The 26,478-nt window shown below is 40.7% G+C and overlaps 1 protein-coding gene across 2 annotated transcripts; it reads right to left on the bottom strand.

Annotated features, from left to right (window-relative positions):
* Positions 1–6,202: 6,202 nt before the first annotated feature.
* QRFPR (pyroglutamylated RFamide peptide receptor) lies at positions 6,203–19,874 on the bottom strand. Of its 2 annotated transcripts, none has more exons than XM_074542041.1 (6): positions 19,161–19,866; positions 11,410–11,568; positions 10,780–10,841; positions 9,794–10,029; positions 9,357–9,454; positions 6,203–8,421 (listed from the first exon to the last, which is right to left on the bottom strand). In XM_074542041.1, the coding sequence occupies exons 1-6, from the start codon at positions 19,498–19,500 to the stop codon at positions 8,018–8,020; spliced, it is 1,299 nt and encodes a 432-aa protein (XP_074398142.1). In that variant the 5' UTR covers positions 19,501–19,866; the 3' UTR covers positions 6,203–8,017. The 2 variants fall into 2 exon arrangements, with proteins under 2 accessions (XP_074398142.1, XP_074398143.1); XM_074542042.1 differs by having other exon boundaries at positions 8,280–8,421; positions 9,357–9,401; positions 19,161–19,874.
* Between the last annotated feature and the right edge of the window lie 6,604 nt (positions 19,875–26,478).

The raw sequence follows: 26,478 nt of genomic DNA, 5'->3' as shown, positions 1-26,478 counted from the left end.
CAGACACACATCTCCCAGGAACAAAGTTTCAGGAGCACTTGGGATCTCCAAAATATATTTTAAAAAACCAGGAAGGTATAACATGGCTACTCTGTAAGTTTACATTGGAGAGAAAAATACCACATGCTAAGAAAACTAACATTAATATGTTCCCCTCCCCCCCCCCTCCAAAAAAAGCAAGCCAGTGTTTGCGTTGTTTTCCACAAGCTTACAGAATATTTCCATTCCAAAGAGCTGATTTCTGTAAATTCAGAAAGTTCCTTTGCCTGTTCAGGTTACTTTGCAAACAAATCACTTTTGTGCCTATGTCCTTCTCTGCTCCTCCTCCCCATCAGTAAAGTGGGTTTATTCTACTTCAGACTTCATGAACACACATCAATACCTCACTGAAAAATATTAGCATTCCACGAGCAAATTATGAAAAGACTTTCCACTTTTTTTCATGGCTTGTGTTACCTTGGATAGCCACAAGTTCTATCCTCCATTTACATCCTTAAGTACAAATAATATCTTCATTTGTCCTAGTATTTGTGGAGCCTTAAATCATTATGGCAAGACTTGTGTTTTACAGCTGATCTTGACAGGCTGCTAAATTTGTTTCCCTGCACAAGGGTATTTTTTGCCTTTTTTAGACTTTAACAGCAAAGTTCTTCCACTCCCTCTGAGAATTTAGAGGGTGTTTTTTTTTAGTGTGCATAAAATGTTTAAGCAAGTATCTGTGCAGACTAAGAAAAACAAATCACTTTTTGAGATGATTTATATTTTTCAGTTCACCATTTAGGAACTCAGATTTCTCCTGATTGCTAATAAATAACACTTTTTTCCCCCTCCCTTTTCCATTTCCCCTTTGGCTTCCCTCCACTATATCCCCAGATTTGGGAAGGGGGATGCCTACAGCTACAGGCTGTTAGTACCCTCAGGGAAATCTGGAAATGACTTGTCTGAAGGATTTCAGAGAGCCTTCATCTCTATTATTTTTTCATAGATCCATTCATTAATTTGGATTTCAAATGCTCAGCTTAAGAAACAATAGAACCTAAGAGTGGTATTTATTTGTTTTGGCACACAAGTTAGCAGAAGGGATGACTTCTAGATGAAAATTTCAACACCTGAGATACAATAAACCCAATTTTGACTGGGTTGTTTATATCATTGCTCCTCGTTCATACATGAGCTCCAACTGCTTTTCAAAGCACTATTTCACAAAGGAGAAAAAAATCCAACACCTCTCTCCATGTTTCTCTCTAATCCTCGGGAAAGAAGAACTCCACCAAACCCTCCTTAGGAAGTCCTACCATGGAATGCATGCTTCCAAACGCTTCTGGGATAACAATTCCCTAGGGAGCTGAGGGAAGAGCTCAGCTTTTCCTGTGCAGCGACAGCGCCACCTACAGCCCGAGCTTGGCCACCCCACCCCACCGCCAGAAATCCGCTCCTCCACAACTCAGCTCTGCCTGAGGATGAAACTTCAATACGATATTTAATAGGGCATCCTTTATGCTTTACCCACAGAGACATGAAATATTTTCTAGCTGCTTATTTTTAAGTTTTTAAAATTCTTCAGTTGTGGACTGAACTCACTAATAGCTAAATTGGGTGTTTAGCTGATGTTTCTATGGAAACCATGTGTTAGAGGCAAGAAGCAGAACATGATATTTCTGTTGTCACACACACACAAAAGACACTGCACAGAGTTGTGGAGATAACAAAAGAAAGTTCCTGGACCTTTTTATAAGCCATAGTTTAGTTGTCATTTGTACAATAAAGACTGACATCTATGCTTGTTATTTAAAGCAAAAAAACCCAACTCTCCCAGTGCAGCTGGCACATTACTGAGAAGCTCCACTTCCTAGGAATTAGAAACTTGTAAAGTCAAAGAAAGAAATATTAATATGGAAATATGTCAATAAGCAGCATGAGAAATAAAATGTCAATGTATAAAGTCAGTTCAGAAAAATATAAAAAATATACATATGCAAGCCTAATGTAACCAGTAGAGTGGGCAAGGTGTTTCCAAGGGTGCCTGAAATAAGGACTGGAAATGCAGTTTGTAATCTGATAATCAGACTTGATGGAATAAAAATTCTGAACCATAGGGCTGCTTCACTTTGGTCTCAAAATTCATTACCTGGTTATTCCAATCTGTGTAAAAGAGATAAGGTCACAAGGAGTTGCTTCAGGGAAAGCAAAAGGGGAGGGGGGTAAGGAAAAAGTGAAAAAGTAAAACAAATCAATGAGATAAAAAGTAATCAGGGAGAAAATGGCTTAAAAATCCCAAACATGCTTTTCCCTTTCCAAGTAGAAAGATTACTTAGGATGGTTTTTTTTTCTAAAAGATTTGAAATCTTTTCCCCTCCAGTGTGATGGATCTGTAAGTAAATGCAGTTCTGCTTCATTAAGTCAGTGAAGAATTTATTTGTCAACAGTTCAACCCTGACTAATTTTTGCTTGAGCAAACTGTTGAGGCAGAAAATGAAATTAAAATATTGCACCTGTGATACCGCAGAACTATCCCTGATCCTGCAGCAGTTCCATGTCCTTACATTAGAATATTTATCAAGGTGGCATTAATGCAAATAGCAAAGATGCCTATTTCAGATGGGAAAATGAAATGGATTTACAAATCAGATCCCAGAGCACTGAAAAAGCCTGAAAGCTTCCCTATGAATTTCCAAGATGCAACAAGAGATTTATGGAGACTGTGCCATAAATTTTAAATCAATTAATTAAGGCTTTGCCCAGGAGCATGGGGAAAGATGGTGTAATACCATACAATTTAATAAAGCATGGAAAAGATTAGAGATAAAGAGGACCATGTTCACGGGAACAGTAAATCCACCTGAGGAGAGTGAGTCCTGAGAAACCCTGGTGAAATTAACTTAGAAAAAATTAGTGATGGCATTGGAAAGAGCAAACAAAAGTTAGAATGCTGGCAAGAGATTTCAACAGAAGGTTAAAAAAAATAAAGACACTTTCATCTAAGAAGTGCTAATGGAAAAAAGCTTTTCAATGCAAGCACATATAATTTTGGGACAGTGTCCCTGTCATAAACTGAATATATTCCACAATATGTTTGGGGGAAAGGTTTTATGATTATTTCACCAAAGAATAAGCAGAAGCTTCTGCTTTGTGGAAAAAATAAAAAGGAAAATGCAAGGAAATAAGAGCCTTTGATAGAAAGCTTTGTATTCCTCCACAGGAGGCTGACAAACAAAATTCAACCTTTTTCAGCCAACATCTTTTCAAGTCTTGGTTGGTGTTTTAAGCACCCTACAGGGCAGAGATGCAATTTGTAGAAGTTTGTGTCTCTACAAGATCTCTTCTTTCATGAATGCATAAAGTATACACAAACACCCTTAAACCTTCTCAAAAATAACCCTGGCTTGGAGGACAGCACTTTTGTAGCAAAACAAACATTGTGTGAGCCTAACTTGTAGGGCTGTGAGTCTGCATTTTCTGGAATGAAAGGAGCCAGGTTTTACTGCTTTTGACTGAGCAGGTTTTGTTGTACTGATGTGCATGAGGAGCTGGGGGGAGATTTCACCCTGATGATAAACCAGCATGTGAGCCTTGATCTCAAACCACACCAGAGCATTTAAAATAACTTCACAATTCATCAGCTGTCGGATCTCAAGATCTCAGTCCTGAGGTGCTGAGCCACCGAGACCCTGGGGGGGCTCGGGACTCCTGGAATGTTGCCAGAAGTGTCTGGTAGCTGGACTTTGGTCCTACACAGGAGACGACAAGGATGAGGGCTTCACCGGGGTGAATGGTGAAGGGATTAGTTAATTAGAGAGTGAGACACAGGGTTTAGGATTTATGTACAGGGGGGTTTAGAGGAGTAAGATGGAGGAATTGGGGTGTGTCCTGTCCTTCTTCTTCTTCCTCCTCTCCTCCATCTTCTTTGGCCACGGTGGCACCTTTGGATTGGTTATTACTAAGAGTACACCGAGTTATAACAATAGATGGTATTGGGGAAAAATGATAAATATTGTATACGTAACAATGGGTATAAAGATAGGTGGCTGCCCCGGAGGGCAGACAGTGTGCTCATGGCTGACTGCTGAGCAGATCTTTGTTCGGCTGAAAGAACATCTTTTAGATAAACAATTAATAAACATAAAACCAGAAAGAAGAACTGAAGCCTCTTCTCGTCCTTCGATACGCGGGCTGCCCCAAGGCCACCCCGGGCCTTTTCAGGCCCCTCAAACAGCCGAGATAAACCGGACACTTGGCGTTCCCTGGGCGGACAGAGACCACCACAACCTTTCGGGGAGATTAACCGGACAATCAGCTTCACTGGAGCACCAACAGAGGAAGCTCAGGATGGCTTGAACACGCAGCAGAACTCCTGGAAGCCAGATCTGAGGGGTGAAGCAGGACTTGGGGTACAGACAGAAATACAGAGATTTATGTCAGCGTTTCTGAAGGGATATACAAAACCTAACCCCTTTAGTGTGTGTTAAATGCACATTTACCTGTCTCCTCCTCAGGCTGGTGAAGCTCCTGGTCCCTTCCACTGCTCCCACCTGGAGCAGCACCAAGAGGTTGCTGCTCTTTCCAAACCAGGGAAAGCCCTGCTGTCCCTCAGCCTGCCTGGGCTTATTTCCATCTTCAGGAACTGCACGGGTCATCTGAGCACAAAAATATTCCTGGCTAATGAATTTATCAGAGAACAGAAAAAATAACCACTCTCATTTCCCTAAACTGAGAATATTTATTGAAGCTGTTGTGTTCTTTGAGGGAAAACGTTTTGTCATGTTTTTTATTATCTTAGTTATGAATTACTTATAATTTCTTTGATCAAATTAAAGAGAAACTTCTTTTATTCTCAACTGCAAGGGGCTAAGCCTTTAAGTTGCAGTGAGATGATGCCAGGGACTGACAGGAGCCTGAAAGGACACATCCAAATGAACAGACACTCTGGAAATTGAAGGGATGAGGAAAAAGTGTCAGATGTGTCAGCTTGTTCAACTGATTCCAGAGTATTAACAAGGAAAACAGTGAGTAGAAGGGAGCGAACCTTTTTTTTTTTTCCTTTCCTCTACTTATTCCTTATTATTTTTTTTTCCTTTCCTCTGCTTATTCCTTATTATTTTTTTTTCCTTTCCTCTACTTATTCCTCATTATTATTTTTTTTCCTTTCCTCTACTTATTCCTCATTATTATTTTTTTTCCTTTCCTCTACTTATTCCTCATTATTATTTTTTTTCCTTTCCTCTACTTATTCCTCATTATTATTTTTTTTCCTTTCCTCTACTTATTCCTCATTATTATTTTTTTTCCTTTCCTCTACTTATTCCTCATTATTATTTTTTTTCCTTTCCTCTACTTATTCCTCATTATTATTTTTTTTCCTTTCCTCTACTTATTCCTCATTATTATTTTTTTTCCTTTCCTCTACTTATTCCTCATTATTATTTTTTTTCCTTTCCTCTACTTATTCATTATTATTTTTTTCCTTTCCTCTGTTTATTCCTTATTATTATTTTTTTTCCTTTCCTCTACTTATTCCTTATTATTATTTTTTTTCCTTTCCTCTACTTATTCCTTATTATTTTTTTTCCTTTCCTCTACTTATTCCTTATTATTTTTTTTCCTTTCCTCTACTTATTCCTTATTATTTTTTTTCCTTTCCTCTACTTATTCCTTATTTTTTTTCCTTTCCTCTACTTATTCCTTATTATTATTATTTTTTTCCTTTCCTCTACTTATTCCTTATTATTATTTTTTTTCCTTTCCTCTACTTATTCCTTATTATTATTATTTTTTTTCCTTTCCTCTACTTATTCCTTATTATTATTTTTTTTCCTTTCCTCTACTTATTCCTTATTATTATTATTTTTTTCCTTTCCTCTACTTATTCCTTATTATTATTATTTTTTCCTTTCCTCTACTTATTCCTTATTATTTTTTTCCTTTCCTCTACTTATTCCTTATTATTTTTTCCTTTCCTCTACTTATTCCTTATTATTATTTTTTTTCCTTTCCTCTACTTATTCCTCATTATTCTTTGTTTTCCTTTCCTCTACTTATTCCTTATTATTATTTTTTTTTCCTTTCCTCTACTTATTCCTTATTATTATTTTTTTTCCTTTCCTCTGCTTATTCCTTATTAGAGGAGGCACAGATAAGCTCACATCAATCTTCAAACAAGTGAAGTTTACAGCAGATACCCCCAGTGCAAAACGGCACCAACAAAGCCATAAAGGAACTTTAATGAAAATAAAATTAATACTACAGCAGTTATTCATTGACACAACGTTTTATGAGACAACAGAAGCAAGGAAGACAAAACAAAAACAGAAGATACTTGGAAGTTCTGGTTAAATGCTTGTTAAAATCTGCCACTGAAATTAGCAGCGCAAATAAATAAATAAATAGCTTCAAATAAATCAGTTTTCAGTCACAGACTCTATCCAAACACATAGTTGTCAGCATCAGACAGCTGAACTTTACATCTGAGGAAAACCATGATGATAACCCGATAAACTCTCAATTCCTGGCCCTCAGGACAAGTCAGGAGCTTTCAGTCATTGCACAGGAGTGTATCAAACAGAAAATAAAAAATACATATGTGAACAAAGCATGTCACAAACCCATTGCAATCTGTAGACACTACAGAAGGATGAGATGACATCCAAATTATACAGGGATATTTTACTCTACGTTTTCATTTACAATGAAGTGTAAAGTAGCAATGTAAAAGAATCTTAAATTGACTGCCAAGGCAGCCCCAATGTCCCACAGGTGAGGCAAGGGGTGACAGAAGAGAGCACTGACATTTTACAGGCTGCTAAAGGATCCAACCTAATCTCAGCTGGAGTGGCAAATCCTGAATTTCAAGGCCTCATTTATGGAATCTCAGTGTACCAGATCCCAGTGCACCAGTTCAGATCACACTTACCTCCCCCCAGTCCCACACCTGCAAACACACCTTGGCAATTTTGCAGTTGGGCCCATTGAGAGCAAAAACATTTAGAATTTATAAGAACATCAACCTCACTTAGTATGAAGCCTAAAATAACAAAGCACTGGCCCAGCTGTCAGACAGCAATCAATCCCCTTTGAAGATGATGGACAGACAAAAATACAAGCATGTCCTCAGAGAAGTGTCTGGTCAAAACACCAAGGTATTCCATTGCAAGTCTTCCATGAAGTCCCAACAGGCTCTGGATCAGGCCCCTGTAACCCTCCAGAAAATGGCAACAACACCCTTTCAACCTGAGAGTCACATGCCCAAGCATGACTGGAAGTTCAGAGCAGTTTTGCTCTACAGACCACACCTCCTGCATCTGCACTCTCTTGTACAGCACTTTTCCAGCCTCTCCATTTCCCAGCAGAACAATGCAGTTTGCAGGGCAGCAAAATGGCATTGGAATTTGTAGCCAGGAATGAACCTGTAAACAGCACAGGAATTATGCATGCATTGACTAATATGCTTCCTGTTAACAAATCTGAACATGCATGTAATGTTTAAACCTTAAACCTCTTCAGAGTCATGTTCTGGATAACTCTTTCATATTCCTTTTTTCTAAAATGGAATTGCATTTCAGTCTCCATCTTTCCTGAACTCAGCTCTGAAGCTGCTCTGTCCTCAAAGATGCAGAAAGTAGATCTGACAATGTCATCCCCATGTCAGCTGTCCCAAAAAGGTGCACATGCTCTCCATAGTTCCTGTCTCCATGGACTGAGCTGTGCACAGTCCAGACACACAATAAATGGAGCAAGCAGCAGTTGTTTGGTTTATCTGAAGCAGAGGGCAAACAAGCCCTAGATTAGGTCAGGAAGCAATTTTTTTCTCCTGGAAATCACACGGTAATGTTCGTTTCCAAAATCTTACTCCTCATAATTATAAAATAAATATTACATTTTCTCAGTCACTATCCCAACATTATTAGAGTCCACACATCATCTTCCCCCCTCATTTCAGCATGCAAAGCAGCAAACTCTTTTGAATGGCTTATTGAGACGAACATAAAGAGAACAACTCTCCATTGCCAACCCCCTTGGGATGCTACTGTCCATTTCCCACTGCAGAGTGCACAGTAAGCTCAGAGCTGAACAGGACCAGGTGCCTTTTCAAATTCCTTTTGGAAGCTGGCTGATCACAGAACTTGACCTCGATGTTGCCATCACTGAATGCCTCCCTCCTGCCTTCGTCCCAATCCGTGGGATCTTTCTGAGATGCACTTGGCTTTTTCCTCCTCATGGTAATTCCTGAGTTCCCAAGCTGCCTGCTTGGGGATGTGTTGTCTTTCATAACGCAGAAGCAGAGGGCAGACAGAAAATTTTTCTTGAAGTTCTCATTCATGAAAGCATACACAATAGGGTTACAAATAGAATTGAAGAATCCTATTATCTGGACAATTGCAAAAATCATTTTGATTGTCACATCATCATACTCCTTCTCAAAATTACCTGCAGAGAAGAAAAGAAATATGTTCTAAGTACAGAAGGTCATAAATGCTTACTACTTAGTCTGTTTATATCCAGTTTGGCATTAGATGTTTTTGTTTAAAATCAACAAAAACCCAGGCTGGAAGCTCTTAACATTAGCAATTGAGTTTTCTCAACAAGATAAAATCAAGATCTATCACACAGTCCTGCTTTGTATGTAGACAGTAACAGAATCAAAAGAAAGGAAATTTATGAGCCAAAAAAGCTGACTGGCTGAACTATTGATTTATCTGCTACAATCTTTTTTGTGACACAAGACAAAGGAACTCTACTTGCCTTTAGCAAGTAGAGTACAACTACTGAAAAATTCCTCTTGTTCCTGCTCATAGGCTGCTCCAGTATCCATGCAGGAGGTGGGAGTTGAACAGTGCAAGACCCCAGAGAATAAGGCAAATAGCAAAAAAGCCAACACAAAAGCATTGAGGGCATTTCCAAGCCAGTTTTCAGCAAAGAGCACTGAAAAGCTCCAGCTGGATTGATTGGATATCATCACTGTGATGTCCAGTATTTATATTTCCAATATGCCTACCACAATAAAAGGGATAAATATTTCATTGCAAGTGTAACTCAAAACAGTTAAGTTAGATTAAATATAATTAAAAACTTCAAGATGTTTTATGCTCAGAAATAACTTCTACCTTCCAGCCAAGCCCTTTTGGCCTTTCAGCAAATGAGGGCAACATAACAGACATGGTAAGAAAAAAAATCTACACAGACAGGCTCACCCCTCTAACACTCCTGGTTTTCCTTAAAGCAGAACATCAACCTTTGCTATCTGAAGGTATTTCAGAGCTGAATGCTGTAGCATCATTAGCTTCTCACCATCTGAAGTCCCATGAACTAATAAAAACCCCAAAACTCCAGACTTTATTCTATGAGATATGGCAGGTACTCACTGTACTCCATCATCATGTGAATCACATGGAAAGGGGCCCAACAGACTGCAAAGAGAAACACCACTGTCACCATCATAACAATTGCTCGCTTCTTCTTCCTGAAATTGCACCAAGAATTCCACACTGAATCACTGGGAACTGGCTGGCAGTTACACATCTCTCTTCAAGTTACATCTGGGACTGTGTTCTGGTGGCTGCAGATTGAAATAAAACCCTCAAGGAAAGCTCAGAAGTGCACAATCCCCTTGGAAAGAAAAAAATGCATCATGGTATAAATCTAGCACTTGATTTCTCTTTTTTGGGACAGCAGAGCACTTTGCAGCATGACAGCAGCATGTCTTGCAAGGCATTTTCAACTCTATTCAGAAGGAATAATAAAAAAGTCAGGAATAAAGCTTTCTAGAAGTCAAAGTTCCAAGTGCATTTTGCTTACAAACCTTGATATTTTAGACATTTCACTCCCATGAATGGTTTGAAGAACTGAAGCGTCTCCCACTCGTTTCTTAATCCAGAGTTCATAGCCAATTTTAGTGTACAGAAAGAGCATCAGCATCAGAGGCAGAAGGAAGAGTATAACAAGAATAAAGGTCGTATAGATCTTTTGATAAATGGGACTGGCCCATTCTTCCAAGCAACAAACATGCACTTTTTCATATAAAAAGTCATATTTAACCTGTAACAAATGCAAAGAAGATGAGTCAATAAAGTGTGTTTTATCCCAAGTGTAAAACCCAAGCACATTCAGATATTCCTTGCTCTTAATGGAACAACTGAAATTCAACAGATTTTTCAGAGTGACAAAAGTCTTTCAAGCACTTGTCCAATCAAATATTTGGTCCAATCAAATGGACAAAAAGAGGCAGGGAGATGCTCTGATTTGTACTTCAAAGGAGACCTTGGCTACACATTTTGCAAGTAAAGATGGATGTATGGAAACCTCACATTAGCCACTTGAAAAAACAAGAAAATTATCAACATTCAGATTCACAAGCAGCAGATTCTGCTAAGTCTTCTGCCTAACCTCCAAACGTGTGTGGTAACTCATCAACTATAATGAGCAGCTAATTAATTCTAAACTAAGCACAGCTCTTCCAGATGTTGGGGAGCATTGTGTCATCCTGAAACAACAATCTAAGCCCTCTATTCCTGCGTGCCAGTGCAAAAGAAATCCACAGTGGAAGTCACAGATGTAATTAACTCTTCTTTGATATAATTAGGGAGAACAGTCATGACGAGTACATGCAAGCTCTAATCCCCAGCCTTTCCCAGGCTGGCATACAGAACCAAAGCTCCACCTCCCTCCCTTATCCCCCTCTAATTTCACAGGAGTTGATTCAATTTCACCTAAAGGTGGAGGAAGATGCAGCAAGGACTGAGTTCAATAAGCAAACCCCTTCAATAAGCAAAATCTGACCTAACTCACCTCAAGGCGCTGCACGTACCACATGGGCGACCCCACAAGGAGAGCCAGCACCCACACTATGCCTGTAAACAAAGACATTTTTTCATACTTTGTCCAACAAACAGGATGTGCTATGAACAGTTCAACAGCTTTGAAAAGTCAGGCAAGGTAGAAAACTGTAGCAAATAATAAAGTTTTCTATGAGGCATTCATCAGTCAACACATCAGTAAGAGCATGCTCTTTTGACAGCAGCTGTCTGTCTCTCAAACCACCTCCATGTATTGATATTCCACAGGGAAATGCACTCAACCTGCACAAGGAGCATTAAATAAACCTCTTTGTGTAACAATGGAAGGGTCATTTCCCTGGGACACTTTTTAATCAGTGCTTGCACATTTTGAACTTTTCTTAAAAAAAAAAAAAAGGGGGCTAAAGGTTCATCTTGGTTAAGTACATTTTGGACTTTACATGCTAAGTCCCTTGTGAGAGATTTGGCTGGTGAATACTTCACTTGTAGGCACTATCCTTGAGCTATTTTATAAAGGTCAATTAACTCTGCCTCTGAATCACTGGTCATATCACTGCCGTCTGTGCATCCACACTGAAGATCATTTCTCACACACAATTACTGGAGATGCCTAAAATCTTACCAAGCATGGTGAAAGCTCTTTTATTGGTGTACTGCCACTTCATTTTCAGTGGATGCACAATTCCCTGGTGTCTTTCCACAGCAATGCAGGTCATGGTAAGGATCTCAGTTACAATAGCAGTGGACTGGACAAATGGAACCATCTTGCAAGCAAAGGCACCTGCAATAATGGGAAAGTAAGGCATGCAACAGCTGTTAACTCCATTACTAAAAACAACAGACCAAGATTGTTAGATTTATTGTAACATCTCAACTGCTGAGCCACCTATTTAAGCCATTTGTCAAATGCAGCTCTCCATAGCCATTCTTTGTTGTAGACATCTGCAAAGCCAAGATTTCTAAGGACATATTCACTTCTAGGGGTCACCAGTCTGACACTTACCCCTATTTCACTTTTGACCAAGTCTTCCATCATCTGTTTTCAAACACCTCCATTTACAGAGCCATTTATTATTTTTTCATTTTGGCAGACTATGAAGGTCTGAGTGTAACCTGTTTAAAAGTTTACCTTTTCTGCTGTAGCAAACACATTCCCTAAGCTCATTTACATATCACTCTATCTGTACACTTCAGCATTTAATGCATCATCCTGTCAAATGAGATTTATAGAGGAGGAGGTGTAAGAGGAAAAACTTAACCCCTTCATCATCCTTCTGTTCTCCAAGTCTCCCTCTCTGCTGATTACCAATTTATGTAAGTGCCACTTTCCAATCCAAATGCAATTTCCTGCCTGTATTTTCTAAGTTCTACAGGTCTATAGTGTTTATGCAACTTCAACTTTTATTGCTGACACAGCTTTCCAAAGTCCATATTCAATTTTTAATGTGTTAGTCATTCTCCATTACCCATTCTCAAGTCCTAACCATCTTAGAAAGTCATATAAATAATTATGTTAAAAAAATCTTACTTTAATGCCCTTCCCAATCTACTTCTCTTTTACCCATTTTTTGACCCTGAGATAATTTTCTCTGTACTTCCACAGTTTCCTTACACTCTCTTACAGTTCAGTATTAGCTATTCTTTTCAGGGTTATTTGTCCTTACCAGACTATTATTTACACCTTACTCAGATATAATCCATAAACCCAAAACAGCCCAAGAAGTATCTGATCCAATTTTCACTCAGGCTTTAAGATGCTACAGACACCTTAAGCAGTAACAGCACAAAAAAAGAGAAAACAAACAGAAAACTCTGAAAACTTAATCCTACCTTCCATGAAGGGAACAAGCCAACTTCTGCTTGATAGGGCAGGCTAAAATCCACTCCAGCTTACAACAAGGAACTGGTTTGCTACTGGTCTTGCCAATCCTAGTTGCCCCAAAATCCCTTTTTCTGTGGCTCCATGAAGGGAAGGAGAGGACAAACAGCAATGGGTGGAAATCAAGCACATATTCAACACCAGCAGCATGATGGATGTGCACACAGATCTGGCTTAAACCAGAATAAAAACACATCATGCAGCCCCTTTCAAGTTCCTTGCATGAAATCTTAGCATTTAGCCAGTAGCAACTGCATGGCTGAGGATGCATTGGGCTGCATAAATACATATACCCAATATGTATTTGTCCAGAGCATCAGGGAGAGCAAGACAAGACATCCTCACATCTTCTATCAACTGCAATTTATAAAATAAAACTGCCCCTGCTCCTTCCTGGGCATCAGTAATGCCTAAGGAGAAGTCTCATGAAACAGACACAATATTTTACTAACTCAGCACCTCATCAGCTTCTCACTACACCCAGTACAGAACGTGCTGCACACACAGCACCAGACCCACTCTGTCAAACTCACATCCTTCACCCAGTGGGCTCCAACTTCTGTTGTGAGATCAAACCAAAAGCAAGCTCAAATCCTACCTGCTCTGCACACAGCAAATGGGCAATGTGACCAAAGAGCTCGTTTTCCATTTCTGCATCACTAAGTTAGAAGGGACTCCTGCTACAAATAAACAGAAGAGCCAAACTTGTTAATGAAATGTTTAAATTTCTGTTTCGCTAAGGAAATAAGTTCAGGTCTGAGTGCTGAAGCTGGAGGAAAACTGAAAAAAAAAAGCAAACAAACACAAAACCAAGCTAAAAAAACAACTCAAACTTTCACCATAGGCTATTTCTTACAGTTTGAAAAAGGCCAGATGTCGCAGACATCTTTTCATAGAAATCCTTTCTTTCACATTTGTCTATCTTCTGGGAAGCAGAGCCCCAGAAGAAGAATGTAAACAATTGTTATCAGCTGCTGTGAAATGTAGCAGGTGCCCCTGTGATTGGCTCATCTTCCTTGTGTACCATTAAAGGCCAATCACAGGAGCAGCTCAGGGACAGATTCCCTGGAGACAGAACTTTGTTATTCATTCTTTCTATTCTATTCTTAGCTTAGCAGCCTCTGCAACTTCTCTTCTTATTCTTTTTAGTATAGTTATAATGTATTATATATCTTATATGAATAATCAAGCCTTCTGATCAAGAAACAAGATTCTCATCCTTCTCTCACCCCAGTGACCATCTAAAGCCACTGTAATAGCCAGACTCAAACCCACTTGAACTAAACCTGCCTTACAGGATTGCCCTGTAATGCACCACTCCTCCACTCAAGTCCCAACATCCCAGGGCACTCTTAGGAAGCACAGCAGCATCACTATCACTCAAGTAACAAAATGAAAATAACTTTCAGCATCAGTCTGGTGGAATTTCCAGCTGGTTGGTACCCAAAGGGAACACCCCAAACTGGGAGAGAACTCTCCAATTCCCAGATGCCCACTGTTTGTTTTTACAGATGTCTTCTCATTTTCTTCCCAGCAACCACACTGTCCAAGAGCACAGACTACCACTCACTATGCCTTGAGCTGAACTCCCAGGAGAAAAGGCTGCAAAAAACCCCTCTAATTTATCTTTTTGAAGACCAACACACAAAAAGTAAGCATTTAAACTATACAAAAGTAGCTAAAAGTAAAAGTCTACATAATGCCTGCAGGTTGAGCCTACTGAGCTGGACAAGTGCCATCAGCACTTCCAGAAATGGGAAGCAAAAGGATATTTTTCATGAGCTGGAATACAAACACCTGCTCTGAGGCACACAGCACACATTTTGGGGACTTGGAGGCCACAGCAAAACAGCCACAAAGTTTTGTTATAAACGAGAACCACGGTTTTCCAAATGAATAACAGGTAAAAGCTAGTCAAAAAGCATCTATGTATCAAAAGTAAAACCAGAACAGAACTGGAGCTTCCCTGAAGCTTTTAATGCCACCATGCACAGGGTCACTGTTATTAACAATAAAATATCCCTTCAGGGCTCTGAATTGAAATTCACTACACAAATGCTTCCCATTATCTGAAATCAGGAGACCTTCAAGGGCCTTGAAATTCAAACCTCCATCAAGGTTAAGACTGTTGAGCACAGAAGCTGCCCCTCCTTCACAGAAGTATTTAAAACAGATTTGCTTAGGGGTAAAAGAGAAAAAAAATCAACTGTTTAGGATGTCAGGGCCACCTGGGAGAATTCAATGGAATTCTGACATCAACACACCTGAGACCCATCCACCATCCTTACTGTGTTTGAATGGGATTTAACCCTGAGTCCTTGTATTTGGCAAAATAGTGACTGTTCTTCACATCAAGCCTCTTCTTGGCTTTTCAACCCACAGTTTTATTTATAAATCTATAGCAGCCATTCCCAACTGCTTAGATAATTACTGGAGACTTTCTCCAGATCTTTCAATACTTGAAATTATATTACTTTTTTTTTTTTTTTCAAATTACAAACATTAACAGGCCTTTACAGATGGAAAATGAAATTTACTGTGAAATAAGGTAATTATTTCAGAACAATGCATGCACATTTCACTTAATATTTGATCCATTTGTGTAAAACAGGCTTCACCTGCAGCAAGAATAAATTGATACAGTCCCATTCTCAAGTGTCTGTTAGTTCAAAGTCTGCTATGGAAAAAAACTGAGAAAAAAGTGGCAAATTTTACTATAATAAAGACATGGTAAGATTTGAGGAAAAAAACAATTATGCTATTACATCATAGTAAACACAGTGAAATGAAAATAAGACTGAGATAGGCAAAAACCCAGCTGTGTCAAACACATACATTAAAACCATTTCAAGAAATTTTTCACATTCATGTTCAGACTTAACACAGAGTAAGAAGATTTTACTAGCTTAAATCTTGGTTAAAATCCAGCTGGTAAACATGTGGCTGTTTGGAACATGGTTTGCAGACTATATGACTAACAGACAAACACAAAGAATAAAAGTCCACTTCAGTGAGGTTCAGTCAAGGTTATTGAAATTTCACTCCAGAAGTTTTCCCAGTGCTGGGTTAAAGGCTAAAGTGCTGGGATCACCTCAAAATCACTGGAACTGTGTTCATTTCTGCACTGGTGGCAGTACAAAAAAGTGTTGACTCTTCTGTTATCTAAATAATGATAACACTTCAATTAATACCTTAAATATGTATTAAAATTAAATTATTTTTTATTTTAAATTTATTTTCATAATTAAATTCCCACGCTGTAAGGCTTTCAGAGAACACTTCCAAGGGACTGCTAGTCAAGTCAGCACTTCAGCACCTCAAACTGGCCACCTTCAACTGGGAAAGAAAATCATTTGTAACAGAACATTGGGAATGAAAATAATTGGGAATGAAAATAATTGCTTCTCTTTTTCAAGAGGCTAAAAGTAATCCTTATGCACTGCTTGCTAAAAAGTGCATTGATTATTCAAGCAGTGAATATTTTTCCCAACAATAACACATTCAGAGACTGCAAATGTAAATGACTCTCCTGTAAGCGTTTCATGCCTTCATTATGGACACTGTGCCTGGAACTGTGATTTAGTCATTTCAAATATCACTTCTTCTGTCAGGGTTACAAAAGTAAAAGCCTGAAAGCATTCTCTGATAAATGTTAAATTGCTCCTTCCTCTGGTAAAATGCTGTTGATCTTGCCCTTGCACTAGAATTTCTGCCACAGCTTGTAATGAGCTCTCTCTACCTCACCTGAAGCAGAGTAAATTGATTTTTCTCACCTTTTGTAACTTGGGGCAGTCAGCACCACACAGATGATACCCCTAAGGGTGTTGCATACCTGGGCAATGCATTGTTTTACATCAGCTCTTGGTATAGATGCAAGATTTAGTTCTCATCCCTCAGCAAGGAATTTCAAGTGTTCTCACACGTACGGGAAGTTCTGAGGTAACGCAGTGCTGGACATATGACAATTAATAAGAAAGTATGCTGGATTTTCATTCAAAGCTTCCCATGAAATGACAGCTATTTCAGCTGCAAAGTTTAAACTGGGAAATGAAATCATATGCTGTCACTATTACACTCACACAGCTACACAGATTCTTAGAGGCGTCAGAGAATCAAAAGCAGGACCAGTTCAAATCTGGTTTTAGTCAATGTGGTGCTGCTTCCAATGGTTACCCAAAAGAGTTAAAGGGTCTGTGCTAATGCTGCTTGATCACCAGGCAAAGTGAGGCACACTGACATTTTTAAGTGAAAATACTATGGAAAAAGCCACAGCTTCAGCTACTCTGAAACTGTGGCAGTTCTTTTGTTTGCATTACAGCGTTTGCAGTCCTCTCCTCCCCTCTCCCATGCTTCTGTGGGTTTCAGCAGGGGAAGCAACAAACATATGCAAGCATGGAAATAAAGAACCTGTTCTAAACTGAGCACAAGTACAAAACATCCACATCCCGGTTCCCATCGCCTAGTACAGACACTTGTTTTAGTGATGCAAGTAAATCAAGACAGAAAGTGACTGAAGGCTCAGATTCCCGGATCAGTTTCTAGCATCAAGTGTCTCAGGATGCACCACTTCATCCACCAAGGATACATCACAAGTGAAATCACCTTTTTCATAACAGACTTGGATCTTGCACTACTCAGTGATGCTGCACTACAGTAGATGAGAACAAGATTTTTTCTGACTCCAAAATGAAAGGCAAAAGGCACATGAAACCAGTTAAGCCAGCAAGGAAAAGACTCCTCCAGGACTGGCAGGCTCTGATTCGCAGTACAACTTTAATCACCACTCACACTTCATGTCAGCATCAGCAACCAGATACCCGTGGGATACCATCAGTTCATGTATTTGTTTTCCTCAATTTTACTTCACACCCCCCCATCACCAATCCATGCTATTACTTATTCTGTCCTGCCAACACTGTGTCAACTCAAGGCAATGATTTCACCAGATTAAAAGACCTATGCGTTCACTGAAAATGCTCTAGCACAGCAAAGAGAGCAGGCAAAAAACACAGTAATCCCCAGAGAACAGTGGGCTTTAGCTGCCCAAATACTGAATATCTGAAGAGATTTGCTGTAATTATGCTAGAGCTTTCACATTCATTGCTTCCAGATTTTGGTCAGGCACCCTCAGTAACAGAGTGTAAATAAAAACATACATATTTTTCCACCTGTTCCACCTGCCCATGCCCTATCTCCTCTAATTCACCCCACACAGAGGCTTCGGTTGATTCTGATCAGATATTTGGTCAAGCTGACAAATCAGACCTTTCCTTAGGAGAGAGAACAATCACAAAGCTTATCTTCCCCAAAACAGCTCATAAAAAAAAAGCACAGTTGTTCTTACTACCAGTAATCCCAGGAGCTTTGGATTCATCACTTCTCATTGAAGTTTCTGTAATAAAGCCCATTTCTCACATGTGCTCCAAGTATTCTCTGACCTGTCAATTTCCACCCAGCACTCTAGTCTGTGGGAAGTTCTGGAATTAAATCTCCATGTTATGACAATCTTCACTGTTGTCTCCAAACAACAGAAACACAGTAAGCCTTGGAAATTGAAGCATCAACGTGTCACTTGACCAACATCTTTAGTCATCACTCCAAAATATTGTGAAAAAAATATTTCAATTTGTGGTTGTACAAGATGCTGTCTGCTACTTGCTGCAAAAGCATCCCTTTTATTTTTCCACTTATAATTGTCAAACACTGTTTAAAGAAAAGAAAACAAAAAAAATAAATATCATATACAATTCTACTGCACCTTTCTCTGCTTGCTTTTTACTGCTTTGGAACTGGGATGCATAGAAAAGAAAAAAAAATCCTTCTTTCCAGGTATCAGGGAAGCTTTGCCAAAAGGTTCTTCACATCAACAGGATACAACAGAGCTCCCAAGAATAAAAAAAAAATAATTAAAAAAAAATTTAAAGGTGCATTATTTCTGCATAAATTCTACACGTTCTCCCAGTCACTTGTTCCTTCAAGGACATTCTTTTTCCTCACAAAATGTTAAGGAGGACTGTCTCCGAGCTGACAGCTGTCAGAGGAACTTAAGCTGCATAAAGATTGACACCTCACTTGCCAGACAGATTTCATTACTTAGCAATAAAACGAAGGAAAAAAAAAAAAAAAAAGGAGAGAAAGTAGTACGGCAAGACTCCACACAACGAACCGCTTCCCACACGCACACCGCAACTTTGAAGGAATACAAGGCGGAAAGGGCACTGGGTTATTTGAACATAACCTGAGGGAGGGATGGAGAGGGCACCCCTCACAAGGAGCGGGAAGGGGAAGGGTCCCTCACTCCTCACTGAGGGCAGGAAGGGTCCCTCGCTGAGGGCAGCAAGGAAGGGTCCCTCACTCCTCACTGAGGGCAGGAAGGGTCCCTCACTGAGGGCAGCAAGGAAGGGTCCCTCAGAGACGGGGGAACGGGGAACGCCGCTCTCGGCTCCCGCCCCGCAGCCCAGCCCGGGAGCGGCCGGCCCGGCCCCGGCACTCACCGCCCAGCCAGTTGGAGGAGATGTTCTGCAGCATGGTGAAGGGCACGCAGAAGAAGGCGATGAAGAGGTCGCTGAGCGCCAGGGAGCAGATGAAGATGTTGGTGACGGTCCTCATGGCTTTGCTGCGGGTCACCACGTAGAGCACCAAGCAGTTGCCGAAGAGCGCCAGGGCGAAGATGAGAACGCAGATGAGGACGAAGGCTATCTTGGTGCGCCCCGGCAGCTCCGGGATGTACACCAGCGGCTGCAGCCCGTAGAGAGCAATGAACTGTTCCCGCGTCACATTGTTGTCCCGCAGGAGCTGCGCGAACTGCTCCGGGGTGATGTTCAGGGACCGCATGGCGCCCGCTCTGGGACCGACACCCCACCCTCCGCCGTCTCAGCGCCGCCGCCCGGGCCCCGCCATGGCCGGACCACTGCCCCTGTGGCGGCGGCGAAGGGAGCGCGCAGGGCCGGGAGCGCACCGGGAGCAGCCCGCGGGCGGCGGCGGCTCCGCCCGGACACAAACTTGGAGCGGCGGCGCCGCCCGCGGCCGCGGCGGGAGCGGCAGCCAATCAGCGCGGGGTGCGCGCTCGCCCCGGCCCCAGCGCTGTGGAGCGGCACGGGCGCGAGGCGGCCGCTGTGAGCGGGGAGCGCGCGGGGAGGCCCTCAGATCGCCGCCCCTCACAGCAGCGCCGCTCTCTCATAAACCCTCACTGCGCTGGGACTGCTCTAACAGCAGCGCCGCTCTCACAAGCCCTCACAGCGCTGGGACTGCCCTCACAACAGCATCGCTCTCTCACAAGCCCTCACAGCGCTGGGACTCCTTCACAACCTCCCCTCACAGCATTGCATCCCGTTCACTGGTGTCTCCCCAGCTCAGGCTCACAATGCTCAAGGTGGGTGCTGGCACTACCATATCAGCCTCTCCTCACGCTCGGATCAGGCTGAGCGAGAAAGGAAAGAGATGATGGTGTGGGGAACATGGCCTCTTGTGTGAGGGGAGGCTCATGCCACCCACAGCAGGTCCCGCTGGTGCTGATTCATGCCCATCCCAAACAAGACAAGCGTAGGGATTTTATCTGCCCTGCCAGCCCCCTTTGTGCCAACGCCACTCCCAAAACACTGAAACAACTCCCCAAATCTCAAAAGGAAAAGTTCTCTACACTTCACTGAGAGGACAGGAGGCTCCTGAAGATGCCTTTCCCAGCAGTACAACCACTCTCGCCAAGGGAGATGGGACCGGATTCCATCCCACACAACCTGGCTGGCAAAGCAATGCAGGTAAGATCATAAAGGCTAGTAAGGTGCATTCAGCTGTGACTTAAAAAGAAATTAAAGGCCTCTGCAGTTTCAATATGAATAATAATAATGGCTAATGTCTAACAGAGGGACCAAGTTGAAAATAGGCATTGATTTCTCTTCCAGCCTTATTTAAATTGCCCAGTACAGCTTTCTCACTATCACAGTTAATATCCCCTTTGTAAGATAGTACATTGAATAGTAACAATTTGCTTTAATCAGTCACATAAGAAATTACCAAAAAGTACTCAGAGAAGGCAATAACAATATGAGAGCCTGTCTGGCAACACTTCCCACCCTCACAGAAATAGATGTTTCATAGGGAAGTCACATCACCAAGGAGAATGATGCAAAATTACATTTTGTATTAAACGGATGTTCCATGGCCTGGGTACATAATTTTCCTGTACAAGTGAACCTCTATAAAAGAATGAAGAAAAGTCTAGCCAAAGCTGTTATTTATAGAGTTTCTGGGTTGCAAAGGAAAATTGGAGAAGAAAGACTTCACCACCAATTCATTTTCAGCAAAATAAGTATGCTCAACAATACCAAAGGTATTTTGTGTCATCTTTGGAAAAAAAAAAAAAATTCTGTCAAGTGGAAATCAATGGAGAGAAGTTCCAATGCCTGCACTAACCTGTGCTGCTTCAGTCCTCCACGTGCTGACAACCCTCACTCTCTCTGGTTGTAGGTCCATGGCAGACTGACTTTATTATCCCATGCTGAGAGGAAATGTCAGTTTCCTTGGGTGCAGCATTGCTGTTTTCCTCTTGAGATTAATGCCATTGGGGTCTGTCTCTGACAGACCTTCTGAGTCTTGTTCTGGAAAGCAAGTGCTCATTAGACCGACTCAGATACTGACAGCCTCTTTCACATTTCCTTAGGCCTGCCTTCTTGGCTGGAAAAGTTGGTCTTTTATTCCCATCATGATCCTGCTGGGCTTATGCTCTGTATCACACAGACAGTCTTCTCTTGAAATCAATTTTCCCAGCACTTTCCCTTAACTACACCAGGTACAGCCTGAAGCCACCTTCATGTCCTCTGTTCACAAATCCTTCCCTGTGCTTCTTTCTTTTCCCTCTTCCCCCTCCACTTTGTGCTGGTGACAGCACCCTCATTTGGGAGCTCTTCTATTAGCACAAGCCAGATGTGTTCCTGCAGATTTCATTCCTGTCAGAGAAAAGGGCCAAACCTGGAGGCCAGTCTGTCATCCTGGACTGCAGTGTTGTGCTGTTCATTGTAAAAAGCATCCAAGTGTGTCTGGAACAAATAAATGGGAATAAGCTCTCACCTAAATAGTGCAGATATAGCCTGACTTTATGGTTAGCATGGACATTAGTTTTTTCATATATCCTTGTTTTATTGCTACGATTGCTCATTACAAGTAATCAAACAGCATTAAAATAAACAACATCTGAACGGTTATTCCACAGAACATAAACAAATTTTGAAGCTGTAGACAATGGAAGGGTGCCATTGCATCTAGTGCAGGTTTAGCTGGATTTTTTGCAGGCAAACAAAGGCACAAAGCAGATCATTTTACAGATAACTTTTTTTGTTAGTACTTACCTACATGGAGAAGATAAAAGTAGGATTTACAGAAACTTTCATTTTCTTTGAGCATTATCCATCCTCTTAGCTGAAACAATAAGAGAAGAGACATGACACAGGTTGTAGGGCAAATCACTGGTAACTGCATTTCCCCACTCCTTGACTTGAATTAAATTGTATTTGGAGTTAAAAGGGTTGAGTTACAAAAGGTGACCTCATCTCAAACCTGTTGAAATTACTGAAATGACTTCTCTGCTTCCCTGGGCCACAAATAATTGGCAGGTTGTGAAAAGTGTTTACTCTTCAGGGCAGCACCTCGTGTTCTGCCTTATCCTGCACCCGCTGCTCCAGCTTTTGATGCAGCCACAAAGCAGAGCCGTGTGGGGCTCCCTGACTCCCCACATGGTGAAACCACCAGCTGTGTAAAACTGTTTTGTCCAGAGCTGGAAAGAGAGGCTGTGTAATTCTTCTTAACCAAAAAGGGATAAAAATACTTTGTCAAACAAAAGGGGTTCGTTTTCCCTAACTGACACTCCTAAGTCAAAGATTTGAGCAACTTCCCTGCTTGCTTGCTCATCAAAATATGTACACATACCTTGATTTGTCCTGCATGACTGCTTTCAGATTTTAATGATGATATTTCCAAATTCTTATCAGCAACCTCCAAATGCACTTCTGGTACCACTGAAGTCTATGGAGTGCTGATATTTGTAACAACAGGACACAGGTCATACCCTTACATAATCTACAATAACAAATTAATCTCTGCTCTAAATTTTTAGTAGCCTGTACATGATAATAATAAATTACAAGCACTGTTCTGTTCCTTTGACAATTATTTATTAAACTGATGCATTTATAAATATAAAACTGGGTTTGAAAAAGCCCAAAATCTTCTGGTAAATAATTGATTATATGGAAACGATGCATTTCTCATTATTCTTAGCTGAAAAAAAATAAGCCTCCTACTAATTAACTGACTAGAAATATTTTACTTCTGTGCCTAGAATCCCAGTGAAAAAAACGTGCAATTTTAACGCAGATCAAATATTGGATAATTCTCCTTTGCATATTCTTTGGTCACAAACTGACAGGCCGATGAGCACAGAAAGGTGTGAAACGTGCGTTGTACCAGACTGCACTTCTGTCAGAACCACTCATTGATTGCTTTGTGCCACCAAGTCCTAATTTGTTTTTTGCCTATGTGATTTATGTGATTTATCTGCATGACATTTCTCATTCAAAAGACGCTGTGGATTTTCTACAGACTGAGAAATCTGTTAGTCAGTGAGGAACCTTTTCTCTGACAGACAGGAAGGAAGCTGCACTTGCACTCTGTTTCCCTTCCAACAGCACGCAGAGAGATCCATGTCTGGCAGCTGTGAAAAAAGGGTGACAACAACCAATGTGCCTTCACAGTTTTGCATAAGTTTTGACAACTGAGCATGAAGTTTGTAGAAACTGTGAACAGCAGACATTTGGAACTCTGATAAAGCACATACTTACTGCATATTCCTAAACCAGAAATTTTAAAACACATTTTCTCCCCTACCAAATCTCTACTCATGCTGTCTAGTTCAGGCAAAAGAGATGGCAGAATTAAAAAAGAACCCCTTTCCTCCTCCTCTTTCCTTCTCTTGACACATGAAAATACTTTGGAAGAAGCAATTCAGATCCATGGTACCAACTTCTAAACAGCCACTGCAACTAATGATTAGTAACCCTTCCTGGCCTTGGATCCTTTGGCAGACACCTTGGGGAGGAACTCCCCTCTAATCCAGATCAGTACCACAGCCTCTCTAAAGCAATGGAACAGCTTACCATCATCATTAGGTCATTTTAGACTAAGTCAGAACTACAGTGCCTCTTAAAATTGTCAAAGCAGCCTCTGAAACACAAATTTAGATAAAGCATTTGCTGTTCTTGAGCATACATGTTTGGAGAGAGCACTGAGGCTAAAACTTCAACTTTAGATTTATATGCTTTTATACACTTCACCAAACTGTAAATTAACTTGGAAAAGAGAAAACTCGACACTAATTGGGCTAGAATCCTACTTGGTATCTAAGGATACAGCTCAAAGTTGCTCTTACCAGTGTATATCTAATTTTGGCTATTGCCTCATCTTCATGCATGGTTTACTTTCCTTCACAGGCAGCTTCCACAAAGCAGTATTTATGAAGAGAAGCATCAATCCCTAAAGCAGAGGAGCACACAGTAGCAAAGTATGTTGGAGTGGCTGAACAGCAAATAAATTCTGTTAACTTGAGCACATCAGCGTAACTCCTAATGTTTTGTCTCCCAGTGTGTGGCTGTGCTGATAAACACTGCTGGCTGCTAATATTTCTTCTTGTGAAGCCTTGTGTGTCTGCACCTCTAGATTTAGGGATCCCCACCAGGCTTTATCACCCAGCCCCTTCTGTCTGATATTAATGCACAGTGTGTGCATGGCGGGGTGGAGGACACAAACCTTACAGAGCTTGCTGGTCATGCAGGAATTACACAGCAGAGAGCTGCCTACATCCACTGGTCTCTGTTTTAGCCTGGGAAGCCCAGCCTCACCAGGCTGCAGGTACTCCCACAATTCCCTGTGGGAGCCTGACACTGGGACACCTGTGAAGAACTAACACGGAGAAAAAGTCCAGCCCCTCAGTCCAGTGCAGGCTCTTACTCACCCAAACCAAGACTTTGCTGCTCAGGCTGTTCTGACATTATTTGATTTACAGTTTCTATCCCAAATTGCATAGCTGGCATGGACATTGGTTCATTGAGCAAGAGCCTTCTTAAATCACCTTGAGAAACTGTTCCCTTCCCTCAAAAGGAGCACATTTCTCATAGCTCCTGGTGCATGTGACACTTACCTCCACTTACTTTGACCCCACCTTCTGACAGCCTTCTCTTGGGCTTGTTCCTTGGGTTTTCTTCCTACTGCAAAGAACATTTTTTTCAACAGAGTCTGTGCTGGACTAGGACTTATTCTTTTAGACACTTTGATTCCTGCTATTTGTCATCTCAACAATGTTTAGTGAATTTGTGGAATCAAAAATAAGCTGCAGCAAGCACAATGCTCAAAGGAAGTAATTTAATGTAGTTGCTTTTTCAATTTTCCTTCCTTTTCTCCCCTATTCCCTTTCCTCATGCAGATGAAGCAAAACAAGAAAACGGTCAATATTTTTACAACTTTAAAAAAATGACATATAAAATATTTAACTTGTGAGGGTTTGGTTTTTTTTTGAAGAGTGAGTTTAATTTTAAAAAAATATCTAGTCATGGTGTGCAAGTAGCATTTGATACACATGCCAAAATACTAAGTTGTACATTGATTGGATTTTTAAGTTCCTTCCTTGTGCTGAGCATCAGTTCATCCGTCCTCAATTCACTAAACTTTTTTATTTCCATAGACAATTCCAATTGGTATTCTCTTTTATCCACCAGCTATTTTTGCCACCAGTTATCAGCTGCCACAGTTTGCCTAGATATGAAATTAAATTTCCTCATCTTCTGATTTAATACTAAGCCTACACCTGGCCCAGTCCCTTTTGGCAGGAATAATCACAAGTCCCACAGCAAGCAGTGTTCTCCCTGGCCAGCCACAAATCTATTTCTGCTGTTCTCAGAGCATCAGGAGACAATGGCAACAGCACCATGTTGCAAATATCCTCACTCCTTGTAGCCCTCATGTCATTTTCATTTCCTGCAATGATTTCCAGGTGACTTGTGGCCAAAAATCAGTTCTAATCCTCCTATAAATCTCATTTGCACTTACAGCAAAAGGTCTGCAAGAGCAACTCCTTTCATGTAAAATCTTTCATCTCCAAATATATTCGCAAGTCTGAATACCCCTTGCTTGTTCTGTCAGTTCAGGTAACCATTTTTGTAGCAATTCTAAGACTTTGGTTGACTGTCACACAAAGCCTTACCTAATTGTAAAAGGACAATTACCTGGCACAGCTTTTAGCTGTTGCCATTCTATTTATCTTGCACTGGAATTAATTTTCCATCCAAGAGCAGACTCAGTCATTTCCAAATTTTCATTCAAGAAATAAAATATAACAGTAATTTCCTTTTCTGCTAGTCCAAGTCTCATTTTCTTCCTTTCTATTGATGCTAATACCAAGCTTTGTCATTTGCAAAATATGGTGTTAAATATCTGTACTGCAGTGACATGGATCTTTTCCTTCTCAAGTAGAGACCTACTTAGCATAAACAAACTGATTCAGTTCTAGATGTCAGCTTAAAATTGAGGGAGCCTTTGGCTCTAAGCCTCCACAGGGACATGCAAAATATGGTGTTAGAGGGATTGAAAAGAGAAGCTGCACTTAGGAGAACTGTTATCAGAATTTTAAATTTAGGTTACCATTAGGATTTGGTGTATTATTATTAAAATACTGTGATATGATGATTATCATACTGTAATGCTCTCAATTTTAAATGTTTCTATTTCTAATCATGAATTTCACGTTGTCAAGTAGAGAGTTCAGCTATT

The sequence above is a fragment of the Zonotrichia albicollis genome, chromosome 5, assembly GCF_047830755.1.
Source record: "Zonotrichia albicollis isolate bZonAlb1 chromosome 5, bZonAlb1.hap1, whole genome shotgun sequence".
In the NCBI taxonomy this organism is placed as follows: domain Eukaryota; kingdom Metazoa; phylum Chordata; class Aves; order Passeriformes; family Passerellidae; genus Zonotrichia; species Zonotrichia albicollis.
Note: the sequence above shows the minus strand (reverse complement) of the source record. Positions and strands in the feature narration are given on the sequence as shown.